The sequence below is a fragment of the Danio rerio genome, chromosome 8 (assembly GCF_052040795.2).
Source record: "Danio rerio strain M-AB ecotype USA chromosome 8, GRCz13ab, whole genome shotgun sequence".
In the NCBI taxonomy this organism is placed as follows: Eukaryota; Metazoa; Chordata; class Actinopteri; order Cypriniformes; family Danionidae; genus Danio; species Danio rerio.
The window spans coordinates 25039075-25064139 of record NC_141028.1 but is presented as its reverse complement, the minus strand read 5'-3'; the positions used below and the strand labels follow the sequence as shown (position 1 = coordinate 25064139).

At 38.5% G+C, this 25065-nt stretch overlaps 2 protein-coding genes across 4 annotated transcripts in view; one reads left to right on the top strand and one right to left on the bottom strand.

Moving 5' to 3' along the window:
* si:dkey-70p6.1 overlaps nt 1-18118 on the top strand; it is a 42954-nt gene extending 24836 nt beyond the window's left edge. Inside the window, exons 2-7 of one of the 3 annotated variants that reach the window (XM_087263751.1) lie at nt 450-679; nt 7061-7118; nt 11572-11659; nt 11954-12534; nt 14864-14998; nt 15289-18118. In XM_087263751.1, coding sequence (XP_087119877.1) covers nt 546-679; nt 7061-7118; nt 11572-11659; nt 11954-12534; nt 14864-14998; nt 15289-15843 — 1551 coding nt within the window. In that variant the 5' untranslated portion in view covers nt 450-545 and the 3' untranslated portion in view covers nt 15844-18118. Of the gene's footprint in view, nt 1-449; nt 680-7060; nt 7119-11571; nt 11896-11953; nt 12535-14863; nt 14999-15288 lie in introns of those variants that run through there. The other 2 variants (NM_001123314.2, NM_001045205.3) reach the window with 2 other exon arrangements.
* The window catches only part of nkain5 (sodium/potassium transporting ATPase interacting 5), a 73328-nt gene that overhangs the window by 46930 nt on the left and 1333 nt on the right, over nt 1-25065 (bottom strand). Inside the window, exon 2 of the mRNA XM_087263166.1 lies at nt 22039-22093. Within this exon, the coding sequence (XP_087119292.1) occupies nt 22039-22083 (45 nt within the window). The 5' untranslated portion in view covers nt 22084-22093. The remainder of the gene's footprint in view (nt 1-22038; nt 22094-25065) is intronic.

The following is a 25065-nucleotide window of genomic DNA, read 5'->3' as shown; positions in this document are numbered from 1 at the left end:
GCAGCCATAACCACAAAGCTTCTTCTATATAGAAATCAACAAATGTGTTCACTTGCTTGTTCACAGAATCAGACAGGTGAGTTACCTGATGCTCCTAAATCCTCACAAGCAGAAACGAATGAAAAATGCCCCCCAGTCTGAGGCAAATGATTGCACATAAACGAAAAGTGACAGTCAGTGGGCAGAAAATGACACGCTGTGGGAGAGAAGAGAGAGAGAGAGAGAGAAAGAGAGAAAGAGACCCGTGCGACAAAATAAAAGTGCAAGAGCGGGACAGAGAAAAAGAACAAGAGAAAGAGTGTGGGAGAATCACCCTGTCATTCATTCACACTCGGCTGTGGGGAGAAATGAAAGACTGTGATTCATTTCTGTGATGCTTCAGATGGGTGAAAAGGGCTTGTTTTACAAAGCAAAGGAACTGATTGTAGACCTCCTCTCTTCTCTTTCAGATTTTGTGGCCTGTGTTTGAGAGTGCATGTGTGTGTGTGCATATATGAGTGTGCGCGCGTGAGGGCGAGCGTGAAAGTGTGTGTGAGCACATCCACATGGCCTCCATGCAGGACGGGGTGAACTTCTCTGCTCATCCCTACGGCAAAGTACTGCTGCTGGGGGCCATCGCCGCCGCCTCAGCATTCGTGGTCACCATCCTCATTGTCGTGCTATGTGTAGGCTGCCAGAGGTGAGTTGTGCGCACAAATACACACATGCGTGGTTTGTTTATATTCTTATTCAGAGGCACTTGTTGAAACCTCTAAACAAAAGTTGCCTCAAGTAGGGCCCGCAGGCCAAAATTGGCCATTGTAACCTTTGATTTGGTGCACCATCCCATCTAAGGCCCCGTTTACACTGCCAGTTAAATGTTACCCAATTCTGATTTTTTGCTCATGTGTGACACAGATCGGATCTGTTCTATGACCACACAAACACAGGAAAAACGCATATGTTTGGATATTCAGAGATCGATTTCAGGCCTTCTTCATATGTGGATATAATGGGATGTGTGACAATGTGACTTTCATGTAAACAGGCAGATTGGATTTATTGTGGTATTCCGTTTTGTACATCATTAAACTTGCATCAATGTGGTACTTCTCCACAGTTTGATGACATAGAAGGAAGTGTGTGTGGAGGCGCAGACACAGTAAACAACAACAACAGAGGAAACATAGAGGAGGAAAGTGGTTATTCGCCACAATTTTCTTTGCTCCAGACCTGAGATCTCTCTCGTACCCACAAATTTCTCTGAATGATAGAGGAGACCATATATAAACCATAGGCACAAGCTGCAATGACGGCCCTTTCCCTCTTCCTCCACCTCAAAATCATTTTAAAGTTGGGCGAACTTCGCATATTTGTGAAGCCAAAAGCCATCAATCGTGGCTAATGTGGCACAGATGCTAGAACCTGCCTTTACGCATGCACGACATTGTCAATTGCATGGCAAGTGTAAACACATGAATCAGATATGGGTCACAATTAAAAGAACGTTTAAACGGACAGGCAAAAAAAATCAGATATAGGCAACTAATCGGAGCATCAAGACCTGACGGTGAAAATGTAACCTAAGAAGAGAGTAAGAAGGATGGAAAGGGTTGGGGCGAATGCCTTTAAAAGAGACGGTTATTAATAATTCGACATAACCTTTTTATTTGTTTTATTGCTGAGCTACAAAAAAAAAAACTGAAATGAAATGTTTCAATTAAATGTTGTACATGAACTGATTTTTATTACTTTTCCTTCAGCTTAGTTCATAATTATCAGGGGTCGCCGGCCATCACTATTCCTGCATATGTTTTACACAACGGATGCCCTTTCAGCCACAACCCAGTACTGGGAAACATCTATATACACTCCTCATTCACACAAACACATTTATACACTATGGCCAATTTTGTTTAACCAATTCACCTACAGCTCATGTCTTTGGACTGTGGGGAAAAAACAGTCTACATGTAAACTCCACACAGAAATGCCAACTGGACACAAATCAAGTCGCAAATCGAGGCAAAAACTAGTGTAATTCCATTCTGTCATAAATGAGATGGTTTTTGTTTTACTGTAATCAGTTCATTATAAAATGCTGTATTAGTTAATGTAAAGCAATGTTTTCAAGTAATTTTAAATATTAGAAAATTACCCATGGCAACTATATATACCTTCGGCCCACTAGCCTCAATCAAGTTTGGTTTTTGGCCTTTCATAGAAAAAGTTTGGGCACTCCTGATCTAAACTAAGTATAGGACATAGCTTGTCCTGCTTTTGTGCTGCGGATGTAATAAATCAAATCCATTCCATTGAAAAATAGATTTTTCTTATTTTTGCCTGGTATACAAAAAACTAGGGCTGGGCGATATGACAAAAAAAAAATCTTGTTTTTTTTATAAAGTTTGACCGATTCACGATTTCGTTTTTTTTATTGTGTAACTAGTCAACTTTAAACATTACAATAACATGACTGAAGTAACATTCACTATATAAGTAACTTGAAAAGCCATCTGATTAAGGAACATTGTATTTTTAATGGCCATGCCATACATAAATTGGCCAACAAGCTGTAAGTGAATGTAAAACAAATTCACGAGTTAAATATTGTTGCAGAAGATTAATATATATATATATATATATATATATATATATATATATATATATATATATATATATATATATATATATATATACACACACACACACACACACACACACACACACACACACACACACACACACACATTTATATATATATATATATATATATATATATATATATATATATATATATATATATATATATATATATATATATATATATATATATATATATATATATATATATATATATATATATATATATATATATATATATATATATATATATATGCAAATACTGCAGTTGCAGGAAAACAGAAGTATTTTTGCAAGTCTTGCTGAGCCTAGGAAAGATTGGCTGTCAGCTCGGCTTTGACTTCTGATTGAATGACAGGTTGTAATGCTTCTGCCATTTTCTTAAAAAGATACAGTGGAAGTAAAGGACTGATCATGGAAACTGTAAAGATTAATTTAACCCAATGCGTGAAGTTGTGGACGTATAGCAGGAGCGAATACAAGCACTAGATGTGTGTCTGATATAAAATAATATATTTATTCTATTTTTCTGCAATTTCTCAAAACATGTCGGCGAGTCAAAATTGGGGATAAAACCAGGCAGTCTGCACTTAGCATAACCCAGAACCCCAGGCCTAATGAAGGCCTATAACGTCAAATAAGACGTCATACTAAATTTAAAACACTTGAAAACAAAGTTGTTTAAATATGCCGGAATGTGTTTAAATCCATTTCTTGTGTACTGATATTAATTTGGAAGGATGTTTTATTAGTTGAACAATCAGTTGTGTTGTATTCTCTCCCTTAGAGCTTCATTTTAAATCGTATTACCTTTTAATCTTTAAATCAAATTACATTGGCATTTCCTTGACTAAACAGTGGTCCAGAATCCAGTGTCTGAAGATGACTCCAGATAAAACTAAATATGACAAAGCAAGCATACATATAAGCTTAATCAATTAAAAATGAATATATATCTTAAGCGGGATTCCCCTAGTCTTTGGAAACAGAAATAAATGAAAGAATATTCAAGTGTGATTTTTAGTCCTGGAAATCTAAAAAATCTGGAATCATTTTCACATTAAGGTAATTTTCACATTGTTGCTTATAACCGTCTACTGTAAAATATTCTGTACTGTAAATCATATCACTGTTAATCTTAATATTAATACATTAGTAAAATCTCCTTTAATATGAAGCTGCATATCCCATTTCTGCAGTGTGTTTGTTCCAGGATGAAAGCCAGAGATCACCTGTCTTCACCATTCACTGCCACTAAATCCTTGAATAGAGCTTATTCAAAAATGGTGAAGATATCATTTTAACATGGCAATGATGTTTAAACAGGAAGCGTCTGTTTTTTCCCTGTGTCTCTCTTGTGAAAGCACAGAGCACACTGCATGAATGCTAATGTTTCATTTTGTCAAACTACATGATGCATCTGGTTGTGGAAAGACAAAGGAAAAGCATTAGGGGAATAAGAGATGGAGAGAAAGAAGTGAGAGAGACAAGGACAAGGGTCAGCTGAATTACAGATGAGCAAAACAAGAGTTTCCTATGGGAAAAGTAAATGAGAAAACTAAAGTACAGTAGATGTGTGGTATGTGGAGGCAGGAGATCTTTGCAACTTTAAGTAATACAATGGTATTTGCCCTTTGGTAACTATTCAGTATGATAAACAAAGAACTGATTATAAAAGAGTAGTACGCACTGTAAAAAATATTCGTACATTCTATTTTGTGATTCATGGTATTTTTCCTCCATTTATTTATGCTTTTGAATTGCATTATGAAACCTTGATCCTTCTTCCAACAACTTTTAACCTTAAGATCTCAAAAAAAAGTGACTTTCATGAACACTTTTAATTGCTTGAGGTGATGTATTGTCTAGATTGGTGTTGCATGGTACAAAAACCTTGTAATAAACTCCCAGTACAGTTTCTGTTATTTTACAGATGTATTACTCTATATTGTTTCTTATACGTTATATTATTTCAAACTACTAAAATGTCAATAAAAGTCATTTTGTTAAACTGTAGAGTTGAATTTTCAACATTAAAAATTGACAGATCATCAAAAATTTACAATTGACATTAAATGGAATTAAAAAAAAACTATTAATTAACAGATTTAATTTTTACAGTGTTTGTAAAATCTAATTTGCCTGCATTATATATCTTATCTTGCATTTTTGTTGGACCTGGCCATTTTGAGCAGGACACTCTCGTAAATTGTCTATCAAGTCCAGGGTCAGGCTAGTATAATGCTTCAATTTTAAAGCTGCCATAGGATGCATTGATTCAAAATGTAATAGTAGGATATCTACAGGGTGGGCCATTTATATGGATACACCTTAATAAAATGGAAATGTTTGGTGAGATTAACATCCTGTTTGTGACACATTAGTAAATATGAGGGGGCACACTATGCAGGATGGGTGGTGACCATGGTGGCCATTTTGAAGTCGGCGATCTTGGATCTAATTTTTGTACAATTTTTGTGAAAATACAAGATGTGCAGCACCTGAAACTACGGATACTGGAAGCCTGTGCTGCCATTTCTCCTGCGGTGTTGCTATCAGTGTGTGAAGAGTGGGAGAAGAGGGTTGCATTGACAATCCAACACAATGGGCAGCACATTGAACACAAGTGGTCAGAAACTTGTAAATAACTCATGAAAGAATAGTTACGTTAAAACCAAGCACACCATTGTTTTTCTTGTGAAATTCCCAATAAGTTTGATGTGTCAAATGACCCTCTTCCTATTGAAAAAACAAAAATTGGATCCAAGACGGCCGACTTCAAAATGGCCACCATGGTCACCACCCATCTTGAAAAGTTTGCCCCCTCATATATACTAATGTGCCACAAACAGGACATTAATATCACCAACCATTCCTATTTTATTAAGGTGTGTTCAACAATTCTCCAGAAATGGTTTTATATGCTCTTTTATAAACAGAGAATCACCACTAGAATCTAAATCTTTGTTTGACCATATTTGGGATGGTATAAAAAATTACCAAATTTTTCTTTCATACACACAATGTGGTACACACTGAAATGCACATATGCAATATAATCATCACAGATGCACATTTTGAGAGTCTTTCTTACTGAATGAATGAAATACGCAGTTTTCCACCAAGACAACCAGGGGTGCTGATACAATTGGCTGAACTGGCATTTGTCAGGTTAAAAGAACTAAAACAAAGACAGCCATTCTGGCACGTAACACCCATTTTAAAAGCAGAATATCTGACATTAGCATTATGTTTCAGATAAACAAGAATGTTCACTTAGCATGTTTCCTAAATATCTACAAACGTAATATGGTACTTTTATGCTTTAAAAGAGTCAAAAACTTACATACAGCACCTTTAAAAGTAGACAAGTTCCTAATCTAACTAATTTAGCACCATCTACTTGGGACCAGATTCTGTGAACTTATGTGGAAAAGGAAAGAACCAGACCTTTAAGTTTATATTTTCACCAAATATATTTAAGGCCAAATTTAAAGTGAAATGTCTTTATTCTTCTTAACCAACGTCTACCAGATGCATCTTCACAAAAATATATCCACATATTGGTTTAAAAAGTTGTGTTACTTTATTTTCCAAAAACTTTCGCAAGGGTAAATGTTCTTGCGAGATATTCTAATACTGTTTTTTTTTCTTATTCTGTTAGTCCTAAAAACAAATATCAGTGATTCATGGTAATGTCAGAAATTGGTTTAGTACACTACAAAATTCATTTTGTATCCATTTCTCCTGCTGTTCATCTTCTGAGGTTGGATTCCTGATACCTACACGCTTTCTGTAATCTCATCAAAGCAATACAAGCAATCAGAAGGGAACGACTGACATGCTTTTTCCAAGAATAAACAGATGTCTGGTCAAATTTAACGGAACATTCCGGGCAAATGCTCTGGACCGAATTACTGAGTACAGTATATGTGTCTGAGAAAAGTTTACACTGTGAAGAAACTGTATACGTTTTATCTGTTCATGAGGAAAATAATACTCATCATCTATTTAGCTATTTTAGTGATGTTTGAAATGTGTTATAGTTGTATAGACTGTATAGACTGATCGTTGTTGTGGCTTAAACACTGTCGCTCTGCAGTTACTCAGAGGCCTGTTAATCATCCAGCGAAAGCCTTCTGTTGTTTCAAATGCCAATCTGGACTCATTTTGAGGACAGTGCATCTTCTGATCAAATGGCTTCACTCAAACAGTTTATAAAAAACAACTGCCTTGAATCGTTTGAGTAGCCTAATTGAATTGAAATGTGCGTTTTGTTCCTGCGCAAGATAAACAGTTGGAGCTCCTAAAGTAAATTGAATCAAGGGCTCAAATGAGTCAGCGTGTTTCGTCTCCATAAATCTGTGGATAAACTAAGCATTTGAATGGTTGAATTTGTGAACTGTTTGATTTACATCTCTCTGACTCTGTCCTGCAGGAAGGGGAAGACACACAATGGCCCTGGAGAGGAGAGAAAGCACAGGCTCATGGACATGGTGAGCATTTATAAGTGTCTTCTGTTCTGCTGTCTTTATTTTTGGGTTTCGATCACTAATAAATGCACCTACACCTACATATTCATTCATTCAATTTCTTGTCGGCTTAGTCCCTTTATTAATCTGGTGTCGCCACAGCGGAATGAACCGCCAACGTATCCAGCAAGTTTTTTACGCAGCGGATGCCCTTCCAGCCGCAACCCATCTCTGAGAAACATCCACACACACATTCACACACACACTCATACACTACAGACAATTTTAGCCTACCCAATTCACCTGTACCGCATGTCTTTGGACTGTGGGGGAAACCGGAGCACCCGGAGGAAACCCACGCAAAGGCAGGGAGAACATGCAAACTCCACACAGAAACACCGACTGAGCCGAGGATCGAACTAGCGACCTTCTTGCTGTGAGGCGACAGCACTACCTACTGCGCCACTGCCTCGCCCTACACCTACATATTGTTAAATATATTGTTATTCATTAGTTTTAATAAAAACTACAGATGAAAAGTTTAGAATAATATTTTTAAAAGTGTCTTTTATGCTCATCAATTATTTTAACAAATACAGTTAATGCTTATTAATAAAATGTAAAACTTCATTTTTATACACACACATACATACACATATACATACACACACACACATATATATATATATATATATATATATATATATATATATATATATATATATATATATATATATATATATATATATATATATATATACATACACATACACACACACACACACACACACACAAACACACACACACACACATATATATATATATATATATATATATATATATATATATATATATATACATACACACACACACACACACACACACACTGGCCACTTTATTAGGTACACCTGTTCAACTGCTCTTTAACGCACATTTATAATCAGTGGCAATCTCATGGCAGCAACGCAAGATAATCTGCTGCAGTTCAAACCAAACATCAGAATGGGGAGTAAAGGTGTTTTAAGTGACTTTGAATGTGGTTGGTCTGTGGGCACAGATTCCTTGTTGATGCCAGAGGTCAGAGGAGAATGGTAAAACTGGTTCCAGCTGATAGAAAGGCAACAGTAACTCCAATAACCAGTCTGTACAACCGAGGTTTACAGAAGAACATCTTTGAACACACATCACGTCGAACCTTGAGACAGATTGGCTACAGCAGCAGAAGACCACACCGGGTGCCACTCCTTTCAGCTAAGAACAGGAAACGCTACAATTACTAAAGTACACCTTCGTTCCCCGAGGGGAGGAACGGAAATGCTATGTGGAAACCAATCATCTGAAAGAGTATAAAATTGGGCCAATGAAATGGCAATGAATTGGCGGCGTCAGCATGACAATCAGTCATGCTATAAAGACGCAGCTAGTGCAATGCTTGACATCCTTTTCAGTGGAAGAGACTTTCATGCTAAACAGCTAAGGAACAATTGTTGTGGCGAAGGTACATAGCATTTCCGTTCCCCCCCCCTTAAGGAATGAAGGGTTACTTTAGTAACCGTAGCGTTCCCCTTCGGATGGGGAATTCCAATGTTATGTGGAAACTTCCACTATGGGGAAATCTATGAAAAAACGCCACAACGAAAGAACCTTACCGCGTCCCTGGCAAAGGGTGTGCCATGCAGTAGAGCGAGTGCACCTACAATGCCGTGATATGCAGTCTTCCAACGTGTCCCCTGACCCTTACTTACATTACTTACCTGTTCCGGTTTAGCTATATTTTTCGGGGAGTCGAAAATAATCCAGTAAAATAGGGTTTTTAATAGGGTTAATAGGGTTTTAAATTTTAATTTAGTATGTTGGGAAAGCATTCAATCCTGATAGGGAGGACGCTGCAGAGCTCACCTGCTACCCAAAAGAGGGGAGACCTGGTAACAGTCTGTGGACTAGCCCCAAAAAAGAGGGGGTGCACATAAGAGGATGGTTAGCGGGGAGGGAAGACACGAGCCCGCCTTAAAAAAAGGGAGGACTAAACCTTGGTTGAGTGATCTTATGGAATAGCCAACAGGGGATCACACATAGCAGGCACCTATACCCAGAACGCTGGCTGATCAGCGGGCATACCAACAGTGTAATGGGCCAACGTCTGACTCCTCTGCTGAGTCAGATGCTGGGGCCCTCGGAGGAACTCTGCAGGGATACAATAATGAAAGGGCTGGGTCTGCCTCCTCCGCGGCCAGCGCTTGCAGGCTCACTACCTGACCCCTTTATACTCTTTCAGATGATTGGTTTCTGACGAAATACCCCACAGTGGAAGTTTTCACTTAGCATTGGCGTTCCCCATCCAAAGGGGAACTGAGGTTACAATTCACACAGGCTCACCAAAATTGGACAATAGAAGATTGGAAAAACGTTGCCTGATCTGATGAGTTTGATTTCTGCTGTGACATCCGGATGATACGGTCAGAATTTGGTGTCAACAGCATAAAAGCATAGATCCATCCTGCCTTGTATTGATGGTTCAGGCTGGTTGTGGTGGTGTAATGGTGTGGGGGATATTTTCTTGGGACACTTTGGGCATATTAGTACAAATTGAGCATCATCTATGCCACAGAATACCCGAGTATCGTTGCTGACAATGTCCATCCCTTTATGACCACAGTGTACCCATCTTCTGATGGCTACTTCCAGCAAGATAATGCTCGATGTCATGAAGCGCGAATCATCTCAGACTGGTTTCTTAACAATGAAAACAAGTTCAATGTATTCAAATGGCCTCCACAGTCATCAGAACTCATCACAATACTGCATCTTTGGGATATTTATTTGAGGAATAGTTCCAGTACCCTGTTGAATCTATGCCACAAAAAATTAAGGCAGTTCTGAAGGCAAAAAGGGGCCCAACCCCGTACTAGTAAGGTGTACCTAATAAAGTGGCTGGTGAGTGTATACAGTTGGTGCTTATGAAGCATATCTCATTACTATAAATAATGAAAATGATGCTAATAAATTGTGATGTTGATAATTATTACATTTTTCAATAGAAGGTTTAAAAAACTTTAGAAATCTTTTTCAATAGTGTCACTTTTGGTCACTTCAATGTGTCCTTGTTATTAAGGCAGAATAACAGACAATTTTTTAATGCATTACTGCCCGTGTGTGCATGGCAAGTGAATGAAAACCCATTCTCTTTCCTCTCAATTATATCTCTCTTTTTCATGTGTTTTCTAAGGAACTCAGATCTGGGCTCAGTTCCATGCCGGTTCAAGCAGTTCATGGTTTTGTTTCAGGATTTAAATTCTTCCCTCACACTAGTGTTTCAAGTAATAAATTGAAGGCTCCTCCTGAATTAAATTAATCTTCTTAATCGGCTCAGTGGAAATGGATCTGATCTAAACTTTGAATGGTTCTGTTAAGTTTAAAACTAAAACAAAAGGATTCAGGGCATTTGATTAATTCAACACCCCACACACTAGTAAGACATGCTAAAGAAGACTTACTTAGTTTCCACTGTAATAGTGTTGCTGTACTGTTTTATAGTACTTTTACATTGAACATTAAGAAATGATGATGAACCAGCATAGTGCATAATAGTATATTATAGATACTGTAAGTACGCAACTGGTGCCTAATGTTGTACTACTGTCAGACCGTGCTTGCACCAACAAAAGGAGCTTTCATACTGAAGGAAAGTTTTAATAGAACTGATGGTGGAAGTAGATGTTCTTAGTATGTTCCTACACCACAGGAGTTGGAAACTTACGCAAAGTAGAAAATACATAAAACGTAAGCCTCATTTACATTACAAGCGACATGTAGCAGCAAAGCAACAAGCGACTATTTATTTCAACAGAGAGTGAGTGACTTCCGCCAAACTCCGTCTACGCGAGTGACAGTGACCATTGGCGACCAGGTGTGCATGTCGAGCGACACGACAAAGTTAAGAATCCTCCAACTGTATGCAAATGAAGAGCGACTTTCTTGAGCGACAGCAAATAGGAGGATCAGTAAAGCTCACGTGATCCTCTCTTAGCCCACTTAGAGGCCGGTTGTATTTGTGCTGCATATACCTACACACCCCTGCGTTTCAAGCAGGTCGCCACCCAAAGCGACAGGCAGCTACAAAGTCGCTGCTAGTCTGAATGAGGCATTAAAGAGATAGTTAAAAATAAAAAAATTCTGTCATCATTTACTCACCCTTTAATTGTCAGCATTTAGTTTGGAATAAATTCAGCCTATCGTTGAACACTGATTATACTGGTAGTTTCTTTTGTGGCTAGGAGAGAACCTGATCTCAAGCGAGAACTACTTTGGTCCCCCTTATTTATAAACATTTGGATAACTAAAATGTTTTTCAGTTCTTGTGGTGCAAAATTAATAAAAAACCCAGCAGTTCCACCAATGGTTAAAAAAAGCTCCTGAAAAGCCAAACACAAAAATGTTGTACTCATTTTTATGTTGTTTTCCTGTGTATTTTTTTCAGAGTATACTGCGGCAGTCCAAGCTGCGCTCCATCAGTAAGTCAGACACCAAGCTTCATGAGATGAACAGACTCAACTGCAATGGCAAGAGTATGTACTGTACAATCACATCTTTTAAAGCTTGATAGTCTCTAGTTCTTCACACACACCAGCAGTCCGGTGGGAAGGCCTGAGCATGGTTCCAGCTACAACCCAGGAGTTTCCTTAGCAGTTATTTTAGTAGATGTAGCAACTTTTACTTTATAGTGATTGGCATGTGTCTGCTGCCCTTTGCCTCTGCAGTTTCGAGCAAATCTCTTCATTGTCTCTTTAAAAAAAAAAAAAAAGCAAAAACCAATTATTTTAAATTCGTGATTTTGTGTAACATCATCTTTATTTTTGTAGAATCTTCTAAGAAGAACCGTCCTGCCAGCATGGATCTGCTTCTACTCTCTAGCCGTCGCTCAAACTCCGACCTGCGTTCTCAGGGTCGCCAGCTGCCTCAGATCCCTTCTGGTGAGGACGGGGAACACACATACGCCGAGGTGGGCCGGCGCGCCTCTCCCACTCGTGGATCTGAAGATGCACGCTACGGCGTCGGAGGTCGAGCCGGAGAGACGGACACACCTGCCCCACCGGCAGTCCCTGCTAATACTCCAGCTCCCCCTGATCCTGATGGGGACTGCTTGGAGGGTGGGATTCCAGAGTCAGAAACCCTCACCCAAGTGGTTAACACACCCCCTCAACCGCAAGAGACAGTGGAGTACGCCTGCATCAGAAAGGTCCGGAAAGTGGACAAAGCAGCCCAGAAGAGAGACAATGGGACGGAGACTGAGGAGGGACTTGGACAACAACAACAAAGACACAGTAGTGGGGACATTAGGCATGCGCCGCCCACTCACCAAGCCCCACCTCCAACACACCCTCACAGTCAAAAGATTCCAAGGAAAAACATGGAGGCCTTCAACCTTCCATCATTCCCGAAGGTAGAATCTGCCAATCTACCTACTAATCTAGCAAGGGACTACAAATCAAAATAAGTAAATCGATAGGTTTCAGTCAATAAAACCTGACTAATTGATATTAAAAGATGACTGACACCAAAATGCTATAAGATAATTGAGTGAATCCATTTGATCACTTCTACACATATATTAAGGAAGTCCTATAACACAGCAGTCAAAGGGATTTTGCTGAGGTTACAATTGCAAACGCAATACTGCAATACATGAGAGCATTGTTGCTAATGGAAACTATTTGCTGTTTCATGACTACTAAAAGCTTTGACTTTCTGTAATTTCCGATTTTGTTTTAAATAGCGTCTTAAAATGGAAAATATTATAAATGGAAGTATGCTGGGAATGGCCTCAGTTATATAGTGTGCCTTAGCACTTGTGTAGACTTGCAAGTAAAGTGGCCCCGCAATTAAGTATACTGCAAGTGTACTTCATTATTTCCTCTGTGAGAAAACTGTTCCAATCAATGGTTCTTGTGAGTTTTTAGTGATCCGTTCACAGCACTGGGGGTGTTGCACCCTCACAAGCTCTTTACGATAAGGATGATGCAACCAGCGGAAACACGTAGTGAAACCTCTCAATCATTGAAACAAAGGCAAACACAGCCAGACCTAGAAAAATGGGCCGGTCCTAATGGTAGACAAAGTGGATTGCTATGGGGAACGAAAAAAGGCGACAACTACATGCTAATCTCTGCCTTAAAAATGGCTCTGTGACACACCCCATTGCCCACCTTCCGCTTCTCCTGCATAGCAATGAGGAGAAAGTGCACAGCAAGCACCAGCCTGTTCCCTTACAGCCCAAGTACAGGAAACACATTAAGCTCAATATCATTAGATGCAGAAGATGGTTAGACATGAGGCCAGGCATTAAGAGGGAGGATTGTAGCTTGATTATGCTACATAGGCTTATTTTCAGGGAGAGGAATTTTAAAACGACTCCTCAACTGACCCTTGTCTTTGTGGATTTCTCACATCGACTGCTTGATGCATGACAGCATACCTACCAATATTTGCCTCTGTAATTCCGGGAGACCAGGGGGTGGAGGGGGGTGGTTGGCCAGAGTAACGAGAACCCGTTTGAGAACCGGGGAATGAGGGGGTTTGGGGGCATGTTAGTGGTATATTCCCTTTCTGTAAAGAATCTCTCATTGTAAATTTGTTTCAGAACTGGTAAAAGTATTTTGCATCTTGTAAATTATTTTTATAAAATGTAAATTTGTTTCGTCCTTGGTAACATCGTTTTTCCTATGTAATTGTTTATTGTGATAGGTGAAATGTTTTTTTGTTTTGAGCTTCGTAAAAGTGTTTCACACTTTGTAATGTTGTTTTGCACTACCAGGCCACAGTAGTATAATGGACCAGGTTTTGGGGCGACAGCGGTGATCAGATACCGGGGTGCCGCTGGCCGGTACAAGCCTTATGACAACATTTTAGGTGTTTTGCAAACAAAATTGGTGAGCCAGGGAGTGGGATATATGATAGTTACTGGAGAGGGTGTCTCGGATAAAATTTAAGAATGGGGTCGTGGGATTTGATTGCGGACCAAAGTGAAAAGCGAGGGGTTGTTGTTCTGGTGGCCCCCTAATGGTATTTTTACGGTGTGTGCTCTTTGAATCGTCCTAACTCCACCACCCCCTAGCAGCACCCCTGTCGGATACTATATAAAAGTTGATGACCAGGTGACTTTATTGTGTTCAAAATTTAATTACGGGAGTTTTGCGGTAGACTAAATGTGAGGGTGGCAGGTGATGGGTGTGAAATATGGGAGACTCCCATTGATGCAATGTCACGAGAAATCAAAGCAAAAGTAAAAATAACAGTGTGTGGGAAATATGCAATATAAAGGTTTTTGAAAAGTATTCTGGCAACACTACTGGTAATAATTTAGTGTAAAAACTGACCTGGTTCACGAACTAATGTTGTGTTAAGAAATTTGACTTGCGAGTACAAAGAGTTACAACTTAATGACACAATTCTGTGTCCCACTTGACTACCTCAAGCTGCTTCTGTACCTTTTAAAGCACCAGTTTTAAAAGCTCATTTAGCATTCTTCAGAAGAAATAAAGCCATACTCATTTGAAAATGCATGAGGATGACTAAGTGATGACCGATTTCATTTCTGTGTGAACCAAACCTTTAAAAGCATAGATTTAAAATGGATCTGTGCTTGGAGAGTATTGTTGATGTAGTCTTATAACACTCTACTCAGCTCTACTCTCCAGTGTCTATTATTTAAGATGGGCCTCTTAAACTGTAATATAATATTTATTCTGGTCAATTGTTTTTAATACTTCCAGGAGGCAGTGTTTATGGGAAATGGAGAGCAGTACATATGGAAACCTCCAGAAGATGATGATGTCATCTTCCAGCACAAGCAGATGGGTATTCTGGGCTCTCATGCGGGAGAGAATATGGCAGCATCTGCAGCAGGGGTGAGCGTGCATTTAGTTTTCCAGACCGTCCAAATATACATCCTGTACTTCTCAATCTATGCAGTCAAAAAGTCTTGAAAGTATTAAACAATCTAGAAACATGTCTGTGACTGATTCCAGCGCACTTCCACTGTTAACCAGAAGCAGCTGGAAACCCACAAATGTATTCCTAAAATGCTAGATTGTTTTCATTGAATATCAGGCACAGGGAATTGGAGTCAAAATATATATGCACCAATTGCCCTCTCACAAATGCATTTCAGATGGTTTGTCTCTGTATTTTCATGTAGATCACAGAGATGTACTCGAAAGTCTGCAAACCGGGCAAAAAGAAGCGAGGCGTGCCCGGATCGCCCACCGCCACAAGGGACATAAGCGGCTATAGGACCTTGGCTCGGGGTGACCGTGGTGAGCGTGACGGGGGTTTCAGTGTGGTAGTCAAACCCCAAACGTGGGCCCCGCAGGAGGGCAAAAGCGCAAGAGCGCCACCAGGCTGCATGGAGGACCACTGCTATGAAGCCATCAGCACTGAGGAAACAGACCTGGCTTACGAGACCATGGAGGGTGGGGGAGGCTGGAGGCGTGACAGGCCTCCACCCAATGCCAGTGCCACCTTGCGACCTAAGCGGAAACGGCCCCAGCAGCCTTTGCAACAACCGCCCCCACCCCCTCCACCCCCCCAGCAGACCCCTAAACTGCAGCATCTCCCAGCTAAAGCAATGCTTATTCCTGGGGAGAGCCTGTACGAGAGCATCCCTGACCTGAAGCAGAGCTCGGCCACCTCCAGCACAACCACCATCTTTACTTTCAATGACGGCATGGAGATGTATGTCACTGGGCTGTAGGGGACGCTCTGGGGAAGGGACCTTTCCTCTCCGGGGCTTGAATCTTTAATAGGGACACGTGTGTGTCGAAACCCAATGGAATATGCGTCATTGCTATATATTTTACATGGGTTCCAAGTGTTAGTTGAGCATTGAGTTTTGTAAGTCTAGTTAAAGGTCAGTAATCTGCAGCACAATATGTCAGAACGCTTACGTGAAAATCCAGACTAAATGATTTTGATTAGTCGCACGACTCCATCACGAAGAAGAAAAAAAAAAGTCACCAGCCACGACATATCACCACAGAACAACATATCACACAGTAGCAATTCTTGTTTTTTTGTCATTACATGCTGTAGTTTTAGACAAAGTGACCATCGGAATTGCGGGTCAGACTTGTATTTAATGCCTAGAAAATCCCAAAGGAGAAAAAAAAATGAGCACAAGTCTATTATAAAAGCAAAGTGTTTAAAAGCACAACATATTTGTGTTCCCAAGGCCATTTGAGAAAAAATAAAAGTATCTTGATTTGACGCCCTTAGCAAAATAACGTTCCCGGTTTCAAAAGTTATCAGGGGCCAATCACAAGCTGTTGCCAAGCAAAATGCCATATATTGGCAAAAAAGTCTATTTAATTAATAGAAGAGTTGATCTTATTTTAAAATGGATTAAATATATCTATTATGTAAAAGCTGTGGGAAACACAATGTCCTATTTTTATAAAGTCAAAGCCTCTATTTCTTTAAAATAAAATCTTAATTTTAGAAATGAAATAAAGATTCTAATTCGACTGATTAAACAGATCCTATACGTGAAGAAAATATTTTCTATTAAGCACAAATGATCACATGCTAAGCATGTTGTCTGTCATAGACAGCCCCCTTTAGAAATTCAAGAGTACATTTAAAATGTTAAAAATGAATAGATGTTAAATAGCAATTGTCATGGAGATAATTAGAAGAAGCTCAGGGACAGTGGAAAAAATAATAACTGCACACAAAAAGTTATCTCACAGGAGACCCCCAATGTCTTTTCATGTTATTTTTGTTTTGGTCATACATAAATTCAAACTGTCACATGGGTCACCACAGCACTTCGATGCGGTAAAGTAAATGTTTTTCTTTGTCAATACTGTTTATGCACTTTGCCTGACTAAAAAGATGCATGCTTAAAAAAACCTTGAAAAGGGATAAAAAAAAGAAAAGAAAGAAAAGTGAAACTAGCACTGTCCTGTGGTATCAAGAGAATGGTTTATTTCTTGCTGTTGTCGGTGGATTGTTTGATTTATATGCCTTTTTCTTCATCTGAGAAAGAGCACAAAGTGAATCGCTTCAGGATTGGGGAGACCAATGAGGACTCAAGGAGGACTCTCTAAACAAAACAACTGGACAGTTAGTAATATAACATAATTGGTCAGTTGAAATGTATCACAGACAATCCCTTTCCCCCCATCATTTCAAAAGCAGTCCACGTCCAGATCCAGATCAGATTGAATGGGATTGCATACATTTGATTGTTGCAAAAAAAAAAAAAAGAAAAAGAAATCTCCTGTATGTTATATGGAAATAATGGGAGATAAAAAAACAAAACAACAACTAAGTGATATAAAATTAGTATATGTCACCCTGTTGGTCTATGGGAGGGGGGTTGAGGTTTTATTGCCAGACAGTGACAAGCTTCACCAATGGACTAATGTCAACGTACTATCTATAAATTGTGGACTGTCTCCGCTCTCTTGGTGTGTTTGAATCTGATGCTAATGTAATCTGGATTAAATTATCCCAAATGGCTGGAGCACAAAGAAAGGGGCTCAGGTCAACCAAATATAATCAAAGCCCTCATCTAAGCCTTCGTTGCCATCAAATGTTGGTGCGATGTTGTAAATATGTTACAAACTGAAGAAATGAAGAAAAGGGGGAGGGAATTTGATCTTGGTGTTCCTGAAAGTGTTTGTTTCTTTCCGGTTGTCCTTTTGGAATGATTTTTCTGGGTGAAAAATTATCTCAGCAGTATCTCTGTGAGTTTTGATTATGTGCTTTGGGAATTTTGTTTTTTGTTTGTTTTTAAGTTCCACATCATTTTAGCTATACTGTGTATCTCAAAGACCAGTTGAGTTTAGTGTGGCAGCTAATGTTGTGCGTTTGCTTATCAAACAACAGGGTGGTGTGTATTAAAGCTGTGTAATTAAGTACTAATGTGGAAAAGATTGTAATGTTTTTATATCAAAATGCCTATTCATAAAAATGTCGGGTCAAGTTTATACTTTTTTAAATAAAGTAGCACTTCGAAAAAAACACCAAGCATATAGCATTTACATAGTGTTTTCTCACAATAAGCCTTCTAATCATTCCTGAAAAAGAGCAAGGTGCTTCGACTCATACAGCAAAAAAAAGTTTGTTTTTTCTGAACATTTGCAGCGCTAATTAATGTAATATTTTAAAGGGATATAGAGTGGAGATCAAAATTAGAGAACCTAAAATTTCCTAAACTGAAGATATCATGGCAGGAGTAATAGAGCAGTTTTTGAGCATATTTTGAGTTTTTACTGTATATTCTGTGGGGTTGGGAGAAAAAAACAATCTATTCATTGATGCTTTGTGATTCTTTCTTTCTTGACTTTGAATTGATTTTCTATTCAAATAAAACGGTAATAATGTGAGACGGTGCGGGCACAAGCTGGAAACAGATAATAAATAGCTTTGACCAACCCATGTACCAAAACTGCCAACTGAATGCTCTCTTATTGGAATAAGGGTTGTTTGTTCTCTATCATTATGGCATTTCTATGTTACATTCAGAGCTTGTTCTTGCTAAATATAACTATTTTTTAATAAAATAAATTATTTTAAGATGGCAGTACTGTCATCCATAGAATTCCAATCATAAACAAAAGCATAAAAACTCAAATTCTGCTTCAAATGTAAAGTTGGAAGTGTATATTGGATCCTGATTTCCAGAATTGGAATTGGATCGGACCATAAAGTCCTTAAAGGGCATCTTTGATGAAAATCATCTTTCGAAAGAAACTTTCATTAAAATTTTTGGAATTTCCTGACGTTAAAAAAAGCTTCAAACCCCTCCCATTTTGAAGCCCACTGCAAAGTGACGTAGGAGTATGGTTTCTCTGCCCACCGAATTTAATTGACAGATGCGTAATAGCATGTCTATGTAGTATTGTATATGTATCCTGTCACATTTGCCATGCAAAGCAGTGTAAAGCTAAATGTGTGTGTGTGTGTATGTGTATATATCGACATTGTGTGACTCATTGTTGCAGAAAGGCTTGAATTGACTTCTCTGACACGCACATGGGAACAGTGGGCGGAGAGAACTAGCTAATTTACCTGATTTAAAAAGGTATAATAAATAATCTAATGGGTATTTTGAGCTGAAACTTATAAGGCTTATAAGACAAAAAAGGCTTATATTAAATCTTAAAAAAGGGGTAAAATAGGTGCCCTATAAAGATTCCCAGTCCTAATATTCTAAATAAAAAAAAACTTGGAGATTATTGATGTAAATTTGGCATTTGCGTCCAATTACCTCATATATCTAACAAACCCAGACAATAATATAATTAAGGTGTCTACATGAGTTGTTTTTTGAATGTTCTTTTTATGATTCTGTATTGCATGTTATAGCACATAATTCGATTAACTTAATTTCATCAACGCGCTATACACACTTCCTCCTGAGTTTCATGTAATTTCAGTTGTTTAATTTTGAATTTGTTGACTTTAACTGCAGTTTGGCACTTTTACTTTCATTCAGGAAAATTTTATGCATGCCCCCTGTGACAAACAAGATTTTGGATGTGAGTATGAACTGCTGGAAGAGTGTTGTTTTAATGGAATTTGATATTGCACACCGTATGGAAAAAAAAGCTCTGCATTTCATGATGCAGGTGTCTATGGTCCTTTACTGATATGGTAGGTGCATAGAATAGTGTCAAACAGCCGTGTATGTATGGGCTACCCTGACGCAAAATGCGAAAAAAATCCTACACGATGGTAATAGTTTCACTAAAGTGTTTACATGTCTGTTCTGCACTTCAGTAATGCGACTAGCATCGGCATACTCCACACTTCTTAAATCAATTTCTGTTTAGTTCGATTGTGACTTTAGTCGGATAAAGGTAATCGAAAATTGCTGTTTAAATGATAGACTCTTAATCAAAGTATTGATTTAATTGTTTTAAAATCAGATTATTGGTGTCGATGTACATATACTCAATGTTTAAGATAATTCCTTGCAGTAAGCAACTGTCAGCAGCTGTCAGCAGCTTAATCTCATCAGCTGAAAGAATCAAAACACCAGACTAAGCTTTGTTAAGGACCTTGTTGTGGACACAGGATATGTCCAAACTTCACTTAATTTTAATTTATTTGGTATCTGACAGGAAAATATTTTTATTGTTGTCAGTTTGGGAAAAACTAAAACCAAAGTGGGTAAAGAAGTGTCATGGTTTATGGAAAGTTTTCTGCAGCAGGAGTCAAGCTACATTTAAATGTTTTTCAGATGCTCCTATTAAAATGCCATGGTATAGTCACAACTGAAATTGCAAAGATTACAGTACTTCTGGAAAAATCTGTTTGTAAATCTTATTTTGATCTCCACTGAATATAAGAGATTACATATACTCCATGCTTTTTTATTGTGTGAATAACAAAATCTTAAAAAAAGGAAAAAACAACCCAGGCTCATTCTGAAAATGTACCCTTATATACTTTCTTGAAGAGCGCCAAATGAGTCTTTTTGCGGTTCTTGTTTTTGCAAATCCACCAAAGGCCGCTGTGTGCGCTTTTTCTGATCTCAAATTTCTCTCACAAGGGTCATTCGTGCCTGCTGTTTTCGTGCAAATCCACCAGAGGCCACTGTCTGACTGACTGACCCATCCACTGACCCACCCACCTTCTTCCCTAAACCCAACCAATAGTGTTTTTAAAGGCACCCTCCCCCCACTTTACTAAACCCAACTGACAGTCTTAAAAAACAATGCAAAAAAAGGAAAGCCCTTGTCTAATTTTTACCACATTTTCAGATTTTACCACATTCTCACCCTGTTATTTACTTGTTAATTTTATTTTTAGGCTTCTGTTTTTGTCTTACCTGCTTCTGGAACCGTTCTTCACCGGACGTAAACCCCATCGTCGTGGTCAACTCCTCTTTGCGTTTTAAGTCCGCCGACGTACAGTACATGGCAAGCTACGTGACAAACTGGTAACAGCGGAAAAGCAGTCCACATGAAGGTAAGCGGTCAGATGGTAAGCGCAAAAAAGAACAGCATCACACCGCCCCGTAGCATTCATTTTAAAAACATACTTCTGGATACATAATTCATGATCTCCAGAAACATATATAGGGCTATGTTTTCAGAATGAGGCTGTGTTGGAAAAATCAAGACTTTCACTAACTTCCTTGTTTTTAAAAACCCAGTTGACAGATTTTTATGTGAAGGACTTTGGACACAGAAATGTGAGAAATATGCCATTCATTCTTTTTTTTAATTATGCTCATTGATGTGAAAAAAAATCTCACTTTAATCAGATTTTATATGTTTTAAATTTAAAAAATCTATTTTAATCAAGCAAGCAAAAATATCTATTCATAAACACTAAATATTTGTGTGTGTTAAAACAAATGCATGGCAAGAGAGGAACTACATTCAGCATCTTTAGGGTCAGCAGGTTTAACAAAGGCGTTTACAGATGTAAGAGCCCACATACTCAAAACTCTTGTTCCCCTGACTCACAAAAGAACCAGATGTGCGCCTGGGTTATATTTGCATTCTGCAATGTCTGAAGGCATCAATGCAAAAAAAAAAAAAAAGTGGGCATATATTCCAGAGGATATTTCTCATTCTAAATCTGGATGTGATCAGGCTCTGATTAAACCAGCTTTGATTACTTTACACACTCAGGTAGATGACGGATTGCATTAGATTTCTTTGTTTACCCTAATTACCCATTGAAGCTGCAGTCACATCAGCCGTTCACTGTGGTACATGCTGTTCCTATGACAACTGCCTCACTGTCATGGTATGGTATTTAAGAATTCCCCTCCATTGAGACAAAATCTCATCGCATTTCACAGGACAATTACATTACAGACAGGTGGAGGAGGTCACAGGGATTTATATATATCTTTATATTTCATTCAAATCCTTTACTTGAACATATGAACTTGTGTTTGTAAAAGTGCAACCTGTTTTCCTACCTCTCGTGCTGTGTGTTTATGTGCCACAGCGTCACACGCTTGCATCCGACTTGCTCTGGGAAAAAAAAAAAAATAGGTCATCCTTAAAACAAAAAGGGTGCAGTCAACATAGCAACCGTCTGCTGTTTTTTGATTGGCTGACTTGTTTCCATAGTAACAGGTTAACCTTGAGGCTGCAGTCGCAGACCAGTTTGTTGTCTGTGCGAATCCAGCATGTATGAGCTGCTCTGCTAAGTCAAGATGTCACCCATGTTTTTCAGCTACACTGGAGAAAGGGGTCTTGCTCAGGAGCCAATGAAATGCTTCAGAAAGGCTACAACCATCTCCATATTCTAATATCAGCATTGTCCAATGTCTTTAAAAAGCATACGCCCATTCTGAATTTCATATTGTGTAGCACAACATAACATGTAGCGTACTGACATTTTAAAATAAGAAAAAAGTGATATTTTTGATGCAGTTTAGTGTATTTTCAGAGTTTACATTTCAGAGTTTAAAAATTCTTCATTTACATTCATTGTTCTACATTCACAAGTTAAGTTTAATTAAATCTGAGAGGATTCAGTCCCTCTTTTGGCTACTACTTTCAAAGCTCAAAAACATGGTAAAGACATCATTGAATAAATCAATAACTATGTTTCCATCGAAATATGCTAATTAAATTTATGTGCAAAACTGGAATATCACATAAATGATGTGCGAATCAAGCACTGTTTCCATCCAACGAGTCCAAGAGAACAAAATCATCACTTTCTGATTAACTGGCATCAAATATCAACAGTAAAAATGGAATTTATTGGGGTAGGAGATTCTGCGTCAAGCTTTTCTTTATTTAATAAATGATTTGCGTGATAAACGCGTGGTGGCATTTGAAGGCATCAGATGTGAAGCACAGACACTATTGACATTTCTGAAGATGACTAATAATATAATAACACTAATACTTAAAATGATAAAGGCATTTTAGAATGACCAAAACAACATTTTAGATGCCTTAAGCAGGTCGCACACCAGAAGCGCCGCTCGGCGCCGCGACACGGCGCGTACATGACAATTTAAAGTATCGCACACCAGACGCGCACATTCGAATGATATTTAACATGAAACTAATCAGATGGCGCTCTGTGGCGCGGCTGAAAAATGAACTGCGTCCTGAGCCGTCGCCGGGCGCCGCCGACAGCCGCCGACTTGCGGCGCCGGTGTGTGTATCCTGATAGAAACCTTAGTTTAGAATTCTAAAATGCGTGGCGCTGCGTGGCGCTGCGCGGCGCTGCGCGCCGCCGAGCGGCGCTTCTGGTGTGCGACCTGCTTTACAGAGCTCAGCCTGCTGGTTTGTCCATTCATACACATTTTGATCATCACATGATCTTTTATAACAAAATTACGACTTTTTTAATGCACATGCTGGAATTTATCGGTTAAAAAAAAGTGGTTCCATCTTAGTTTATGCAATCTTTTCTTTTCGAATAAAAAGTTTATACTACTAAGTTATGCACATACATTTTTTTATGCGTTTCCATTAACCATTTTTTATGCGCATCTTCAAAATGTGCATAAAAGTAGGTGAATGGAAACATAGCTAATATGACTCCAGTGGTTCAATTTAGGCCTGCGTACTACAGTATATAATTTTAGCATCAGTATTGTATTTTATTTCGTATTTATACAGAATTTATATGATTTAACACTTCTTAAAAAACATTTTTTTTCACTTATTTCTAGAAAAAAAATCAATACTCCAAAGCGAAAAACAGATTATTTTCTTCCTCACTGGCAAAAAATTTAGCTTGTTTTAAGGAAAAACTCATAATTTTGGCCTATTTTTCCTGAAGTAGAAAACTAAAGAATATTTTTACTTGATTTAGGAATTTTTGATATATAGACTGGACACAAGACAAACCAAAGTAAGAAAAGCATTGTTTTGCATTGCAATTATTCAATTTCTGTACATGAATACTGTTGGGCTTGTCAGAAAACTAATTCAACTATCTTGTGAAACTGTATTCATATTGCAATATTTATTGCAGAAAAATAAAATATTGCGATATCAGATTTTTCTAATATGGTGCAGCCCTAGTTCTAATTTTACATTTGATTTTACTTTGACAGGAATGTTTTTGAGAAATAAATAAAATAATATATAATTGATTGAGGGCAACTCAGTGGTGGAGTGGGTAGCACTGTCGTCTCACAGCAAGAGTCCCTGGCTTGAGCCTCGGCTGGGCATTTCTGTGAGGAGTTTGCATATTCTCCCCGTGTTTACGAGGGTTTCCTCCGCGTGCTCTGATTTACCCCACAAGTCCAAAGACATGCAGTGCAGGTGAATTGGGTAAGCTGAATTATCCGTAGTGTATATGTGTGAATGGCCGTGTATGGGTGTTTCCCAGTGAATGCAGCTGGAAGGGCATTCACTGCGTAAAACATGGTGGATAAGTAGGCGGTTCATTACGCTCTGGCGACCCCAGATTAATAAAGGGACTTAGCCAAAAAGAAAATTAATAAATCATTGATTGAACAATTGCATTACTTTGTCAACATTCAATGCACATTTACAAGAGCAACCTAAAACATGTGTGTTGTGTTGATGTGCGTGCAGATGTTTTTCATGATGTAAATTATAAGCCATACCAGAAGTGCAGCACAGTTTACAGATGGAGAAAGAGGAATGCAGTGAGCAAGCTTTGTTAACTAATTTCTTCACCGATGGCGCTTTGCATCTTGTTTTTTTTCAATGGTGTTGAATGGTGCAGTTCCTACATGGCATTTTTTCACACATTCCCAGTAAATGATTATGAGTTACTACAGCTATGGCTGCTGGCTGTTCATCAGGATGTTAGTTTACCACTTCAACACATCAAGCTAATGTTTGTTAACAGTGAAGGTTTCTGGGGTGAGTTGTATTTTGTGAATATCTGCTCTTATATCAACACAATAAGTGTGCAATGCAGTGCTCTTTTAAATGCACATCAGAAATTTATGCAGAGAAATATCACCTGTTAAATTTTCAGTTTTTTTTCACAATTGGTC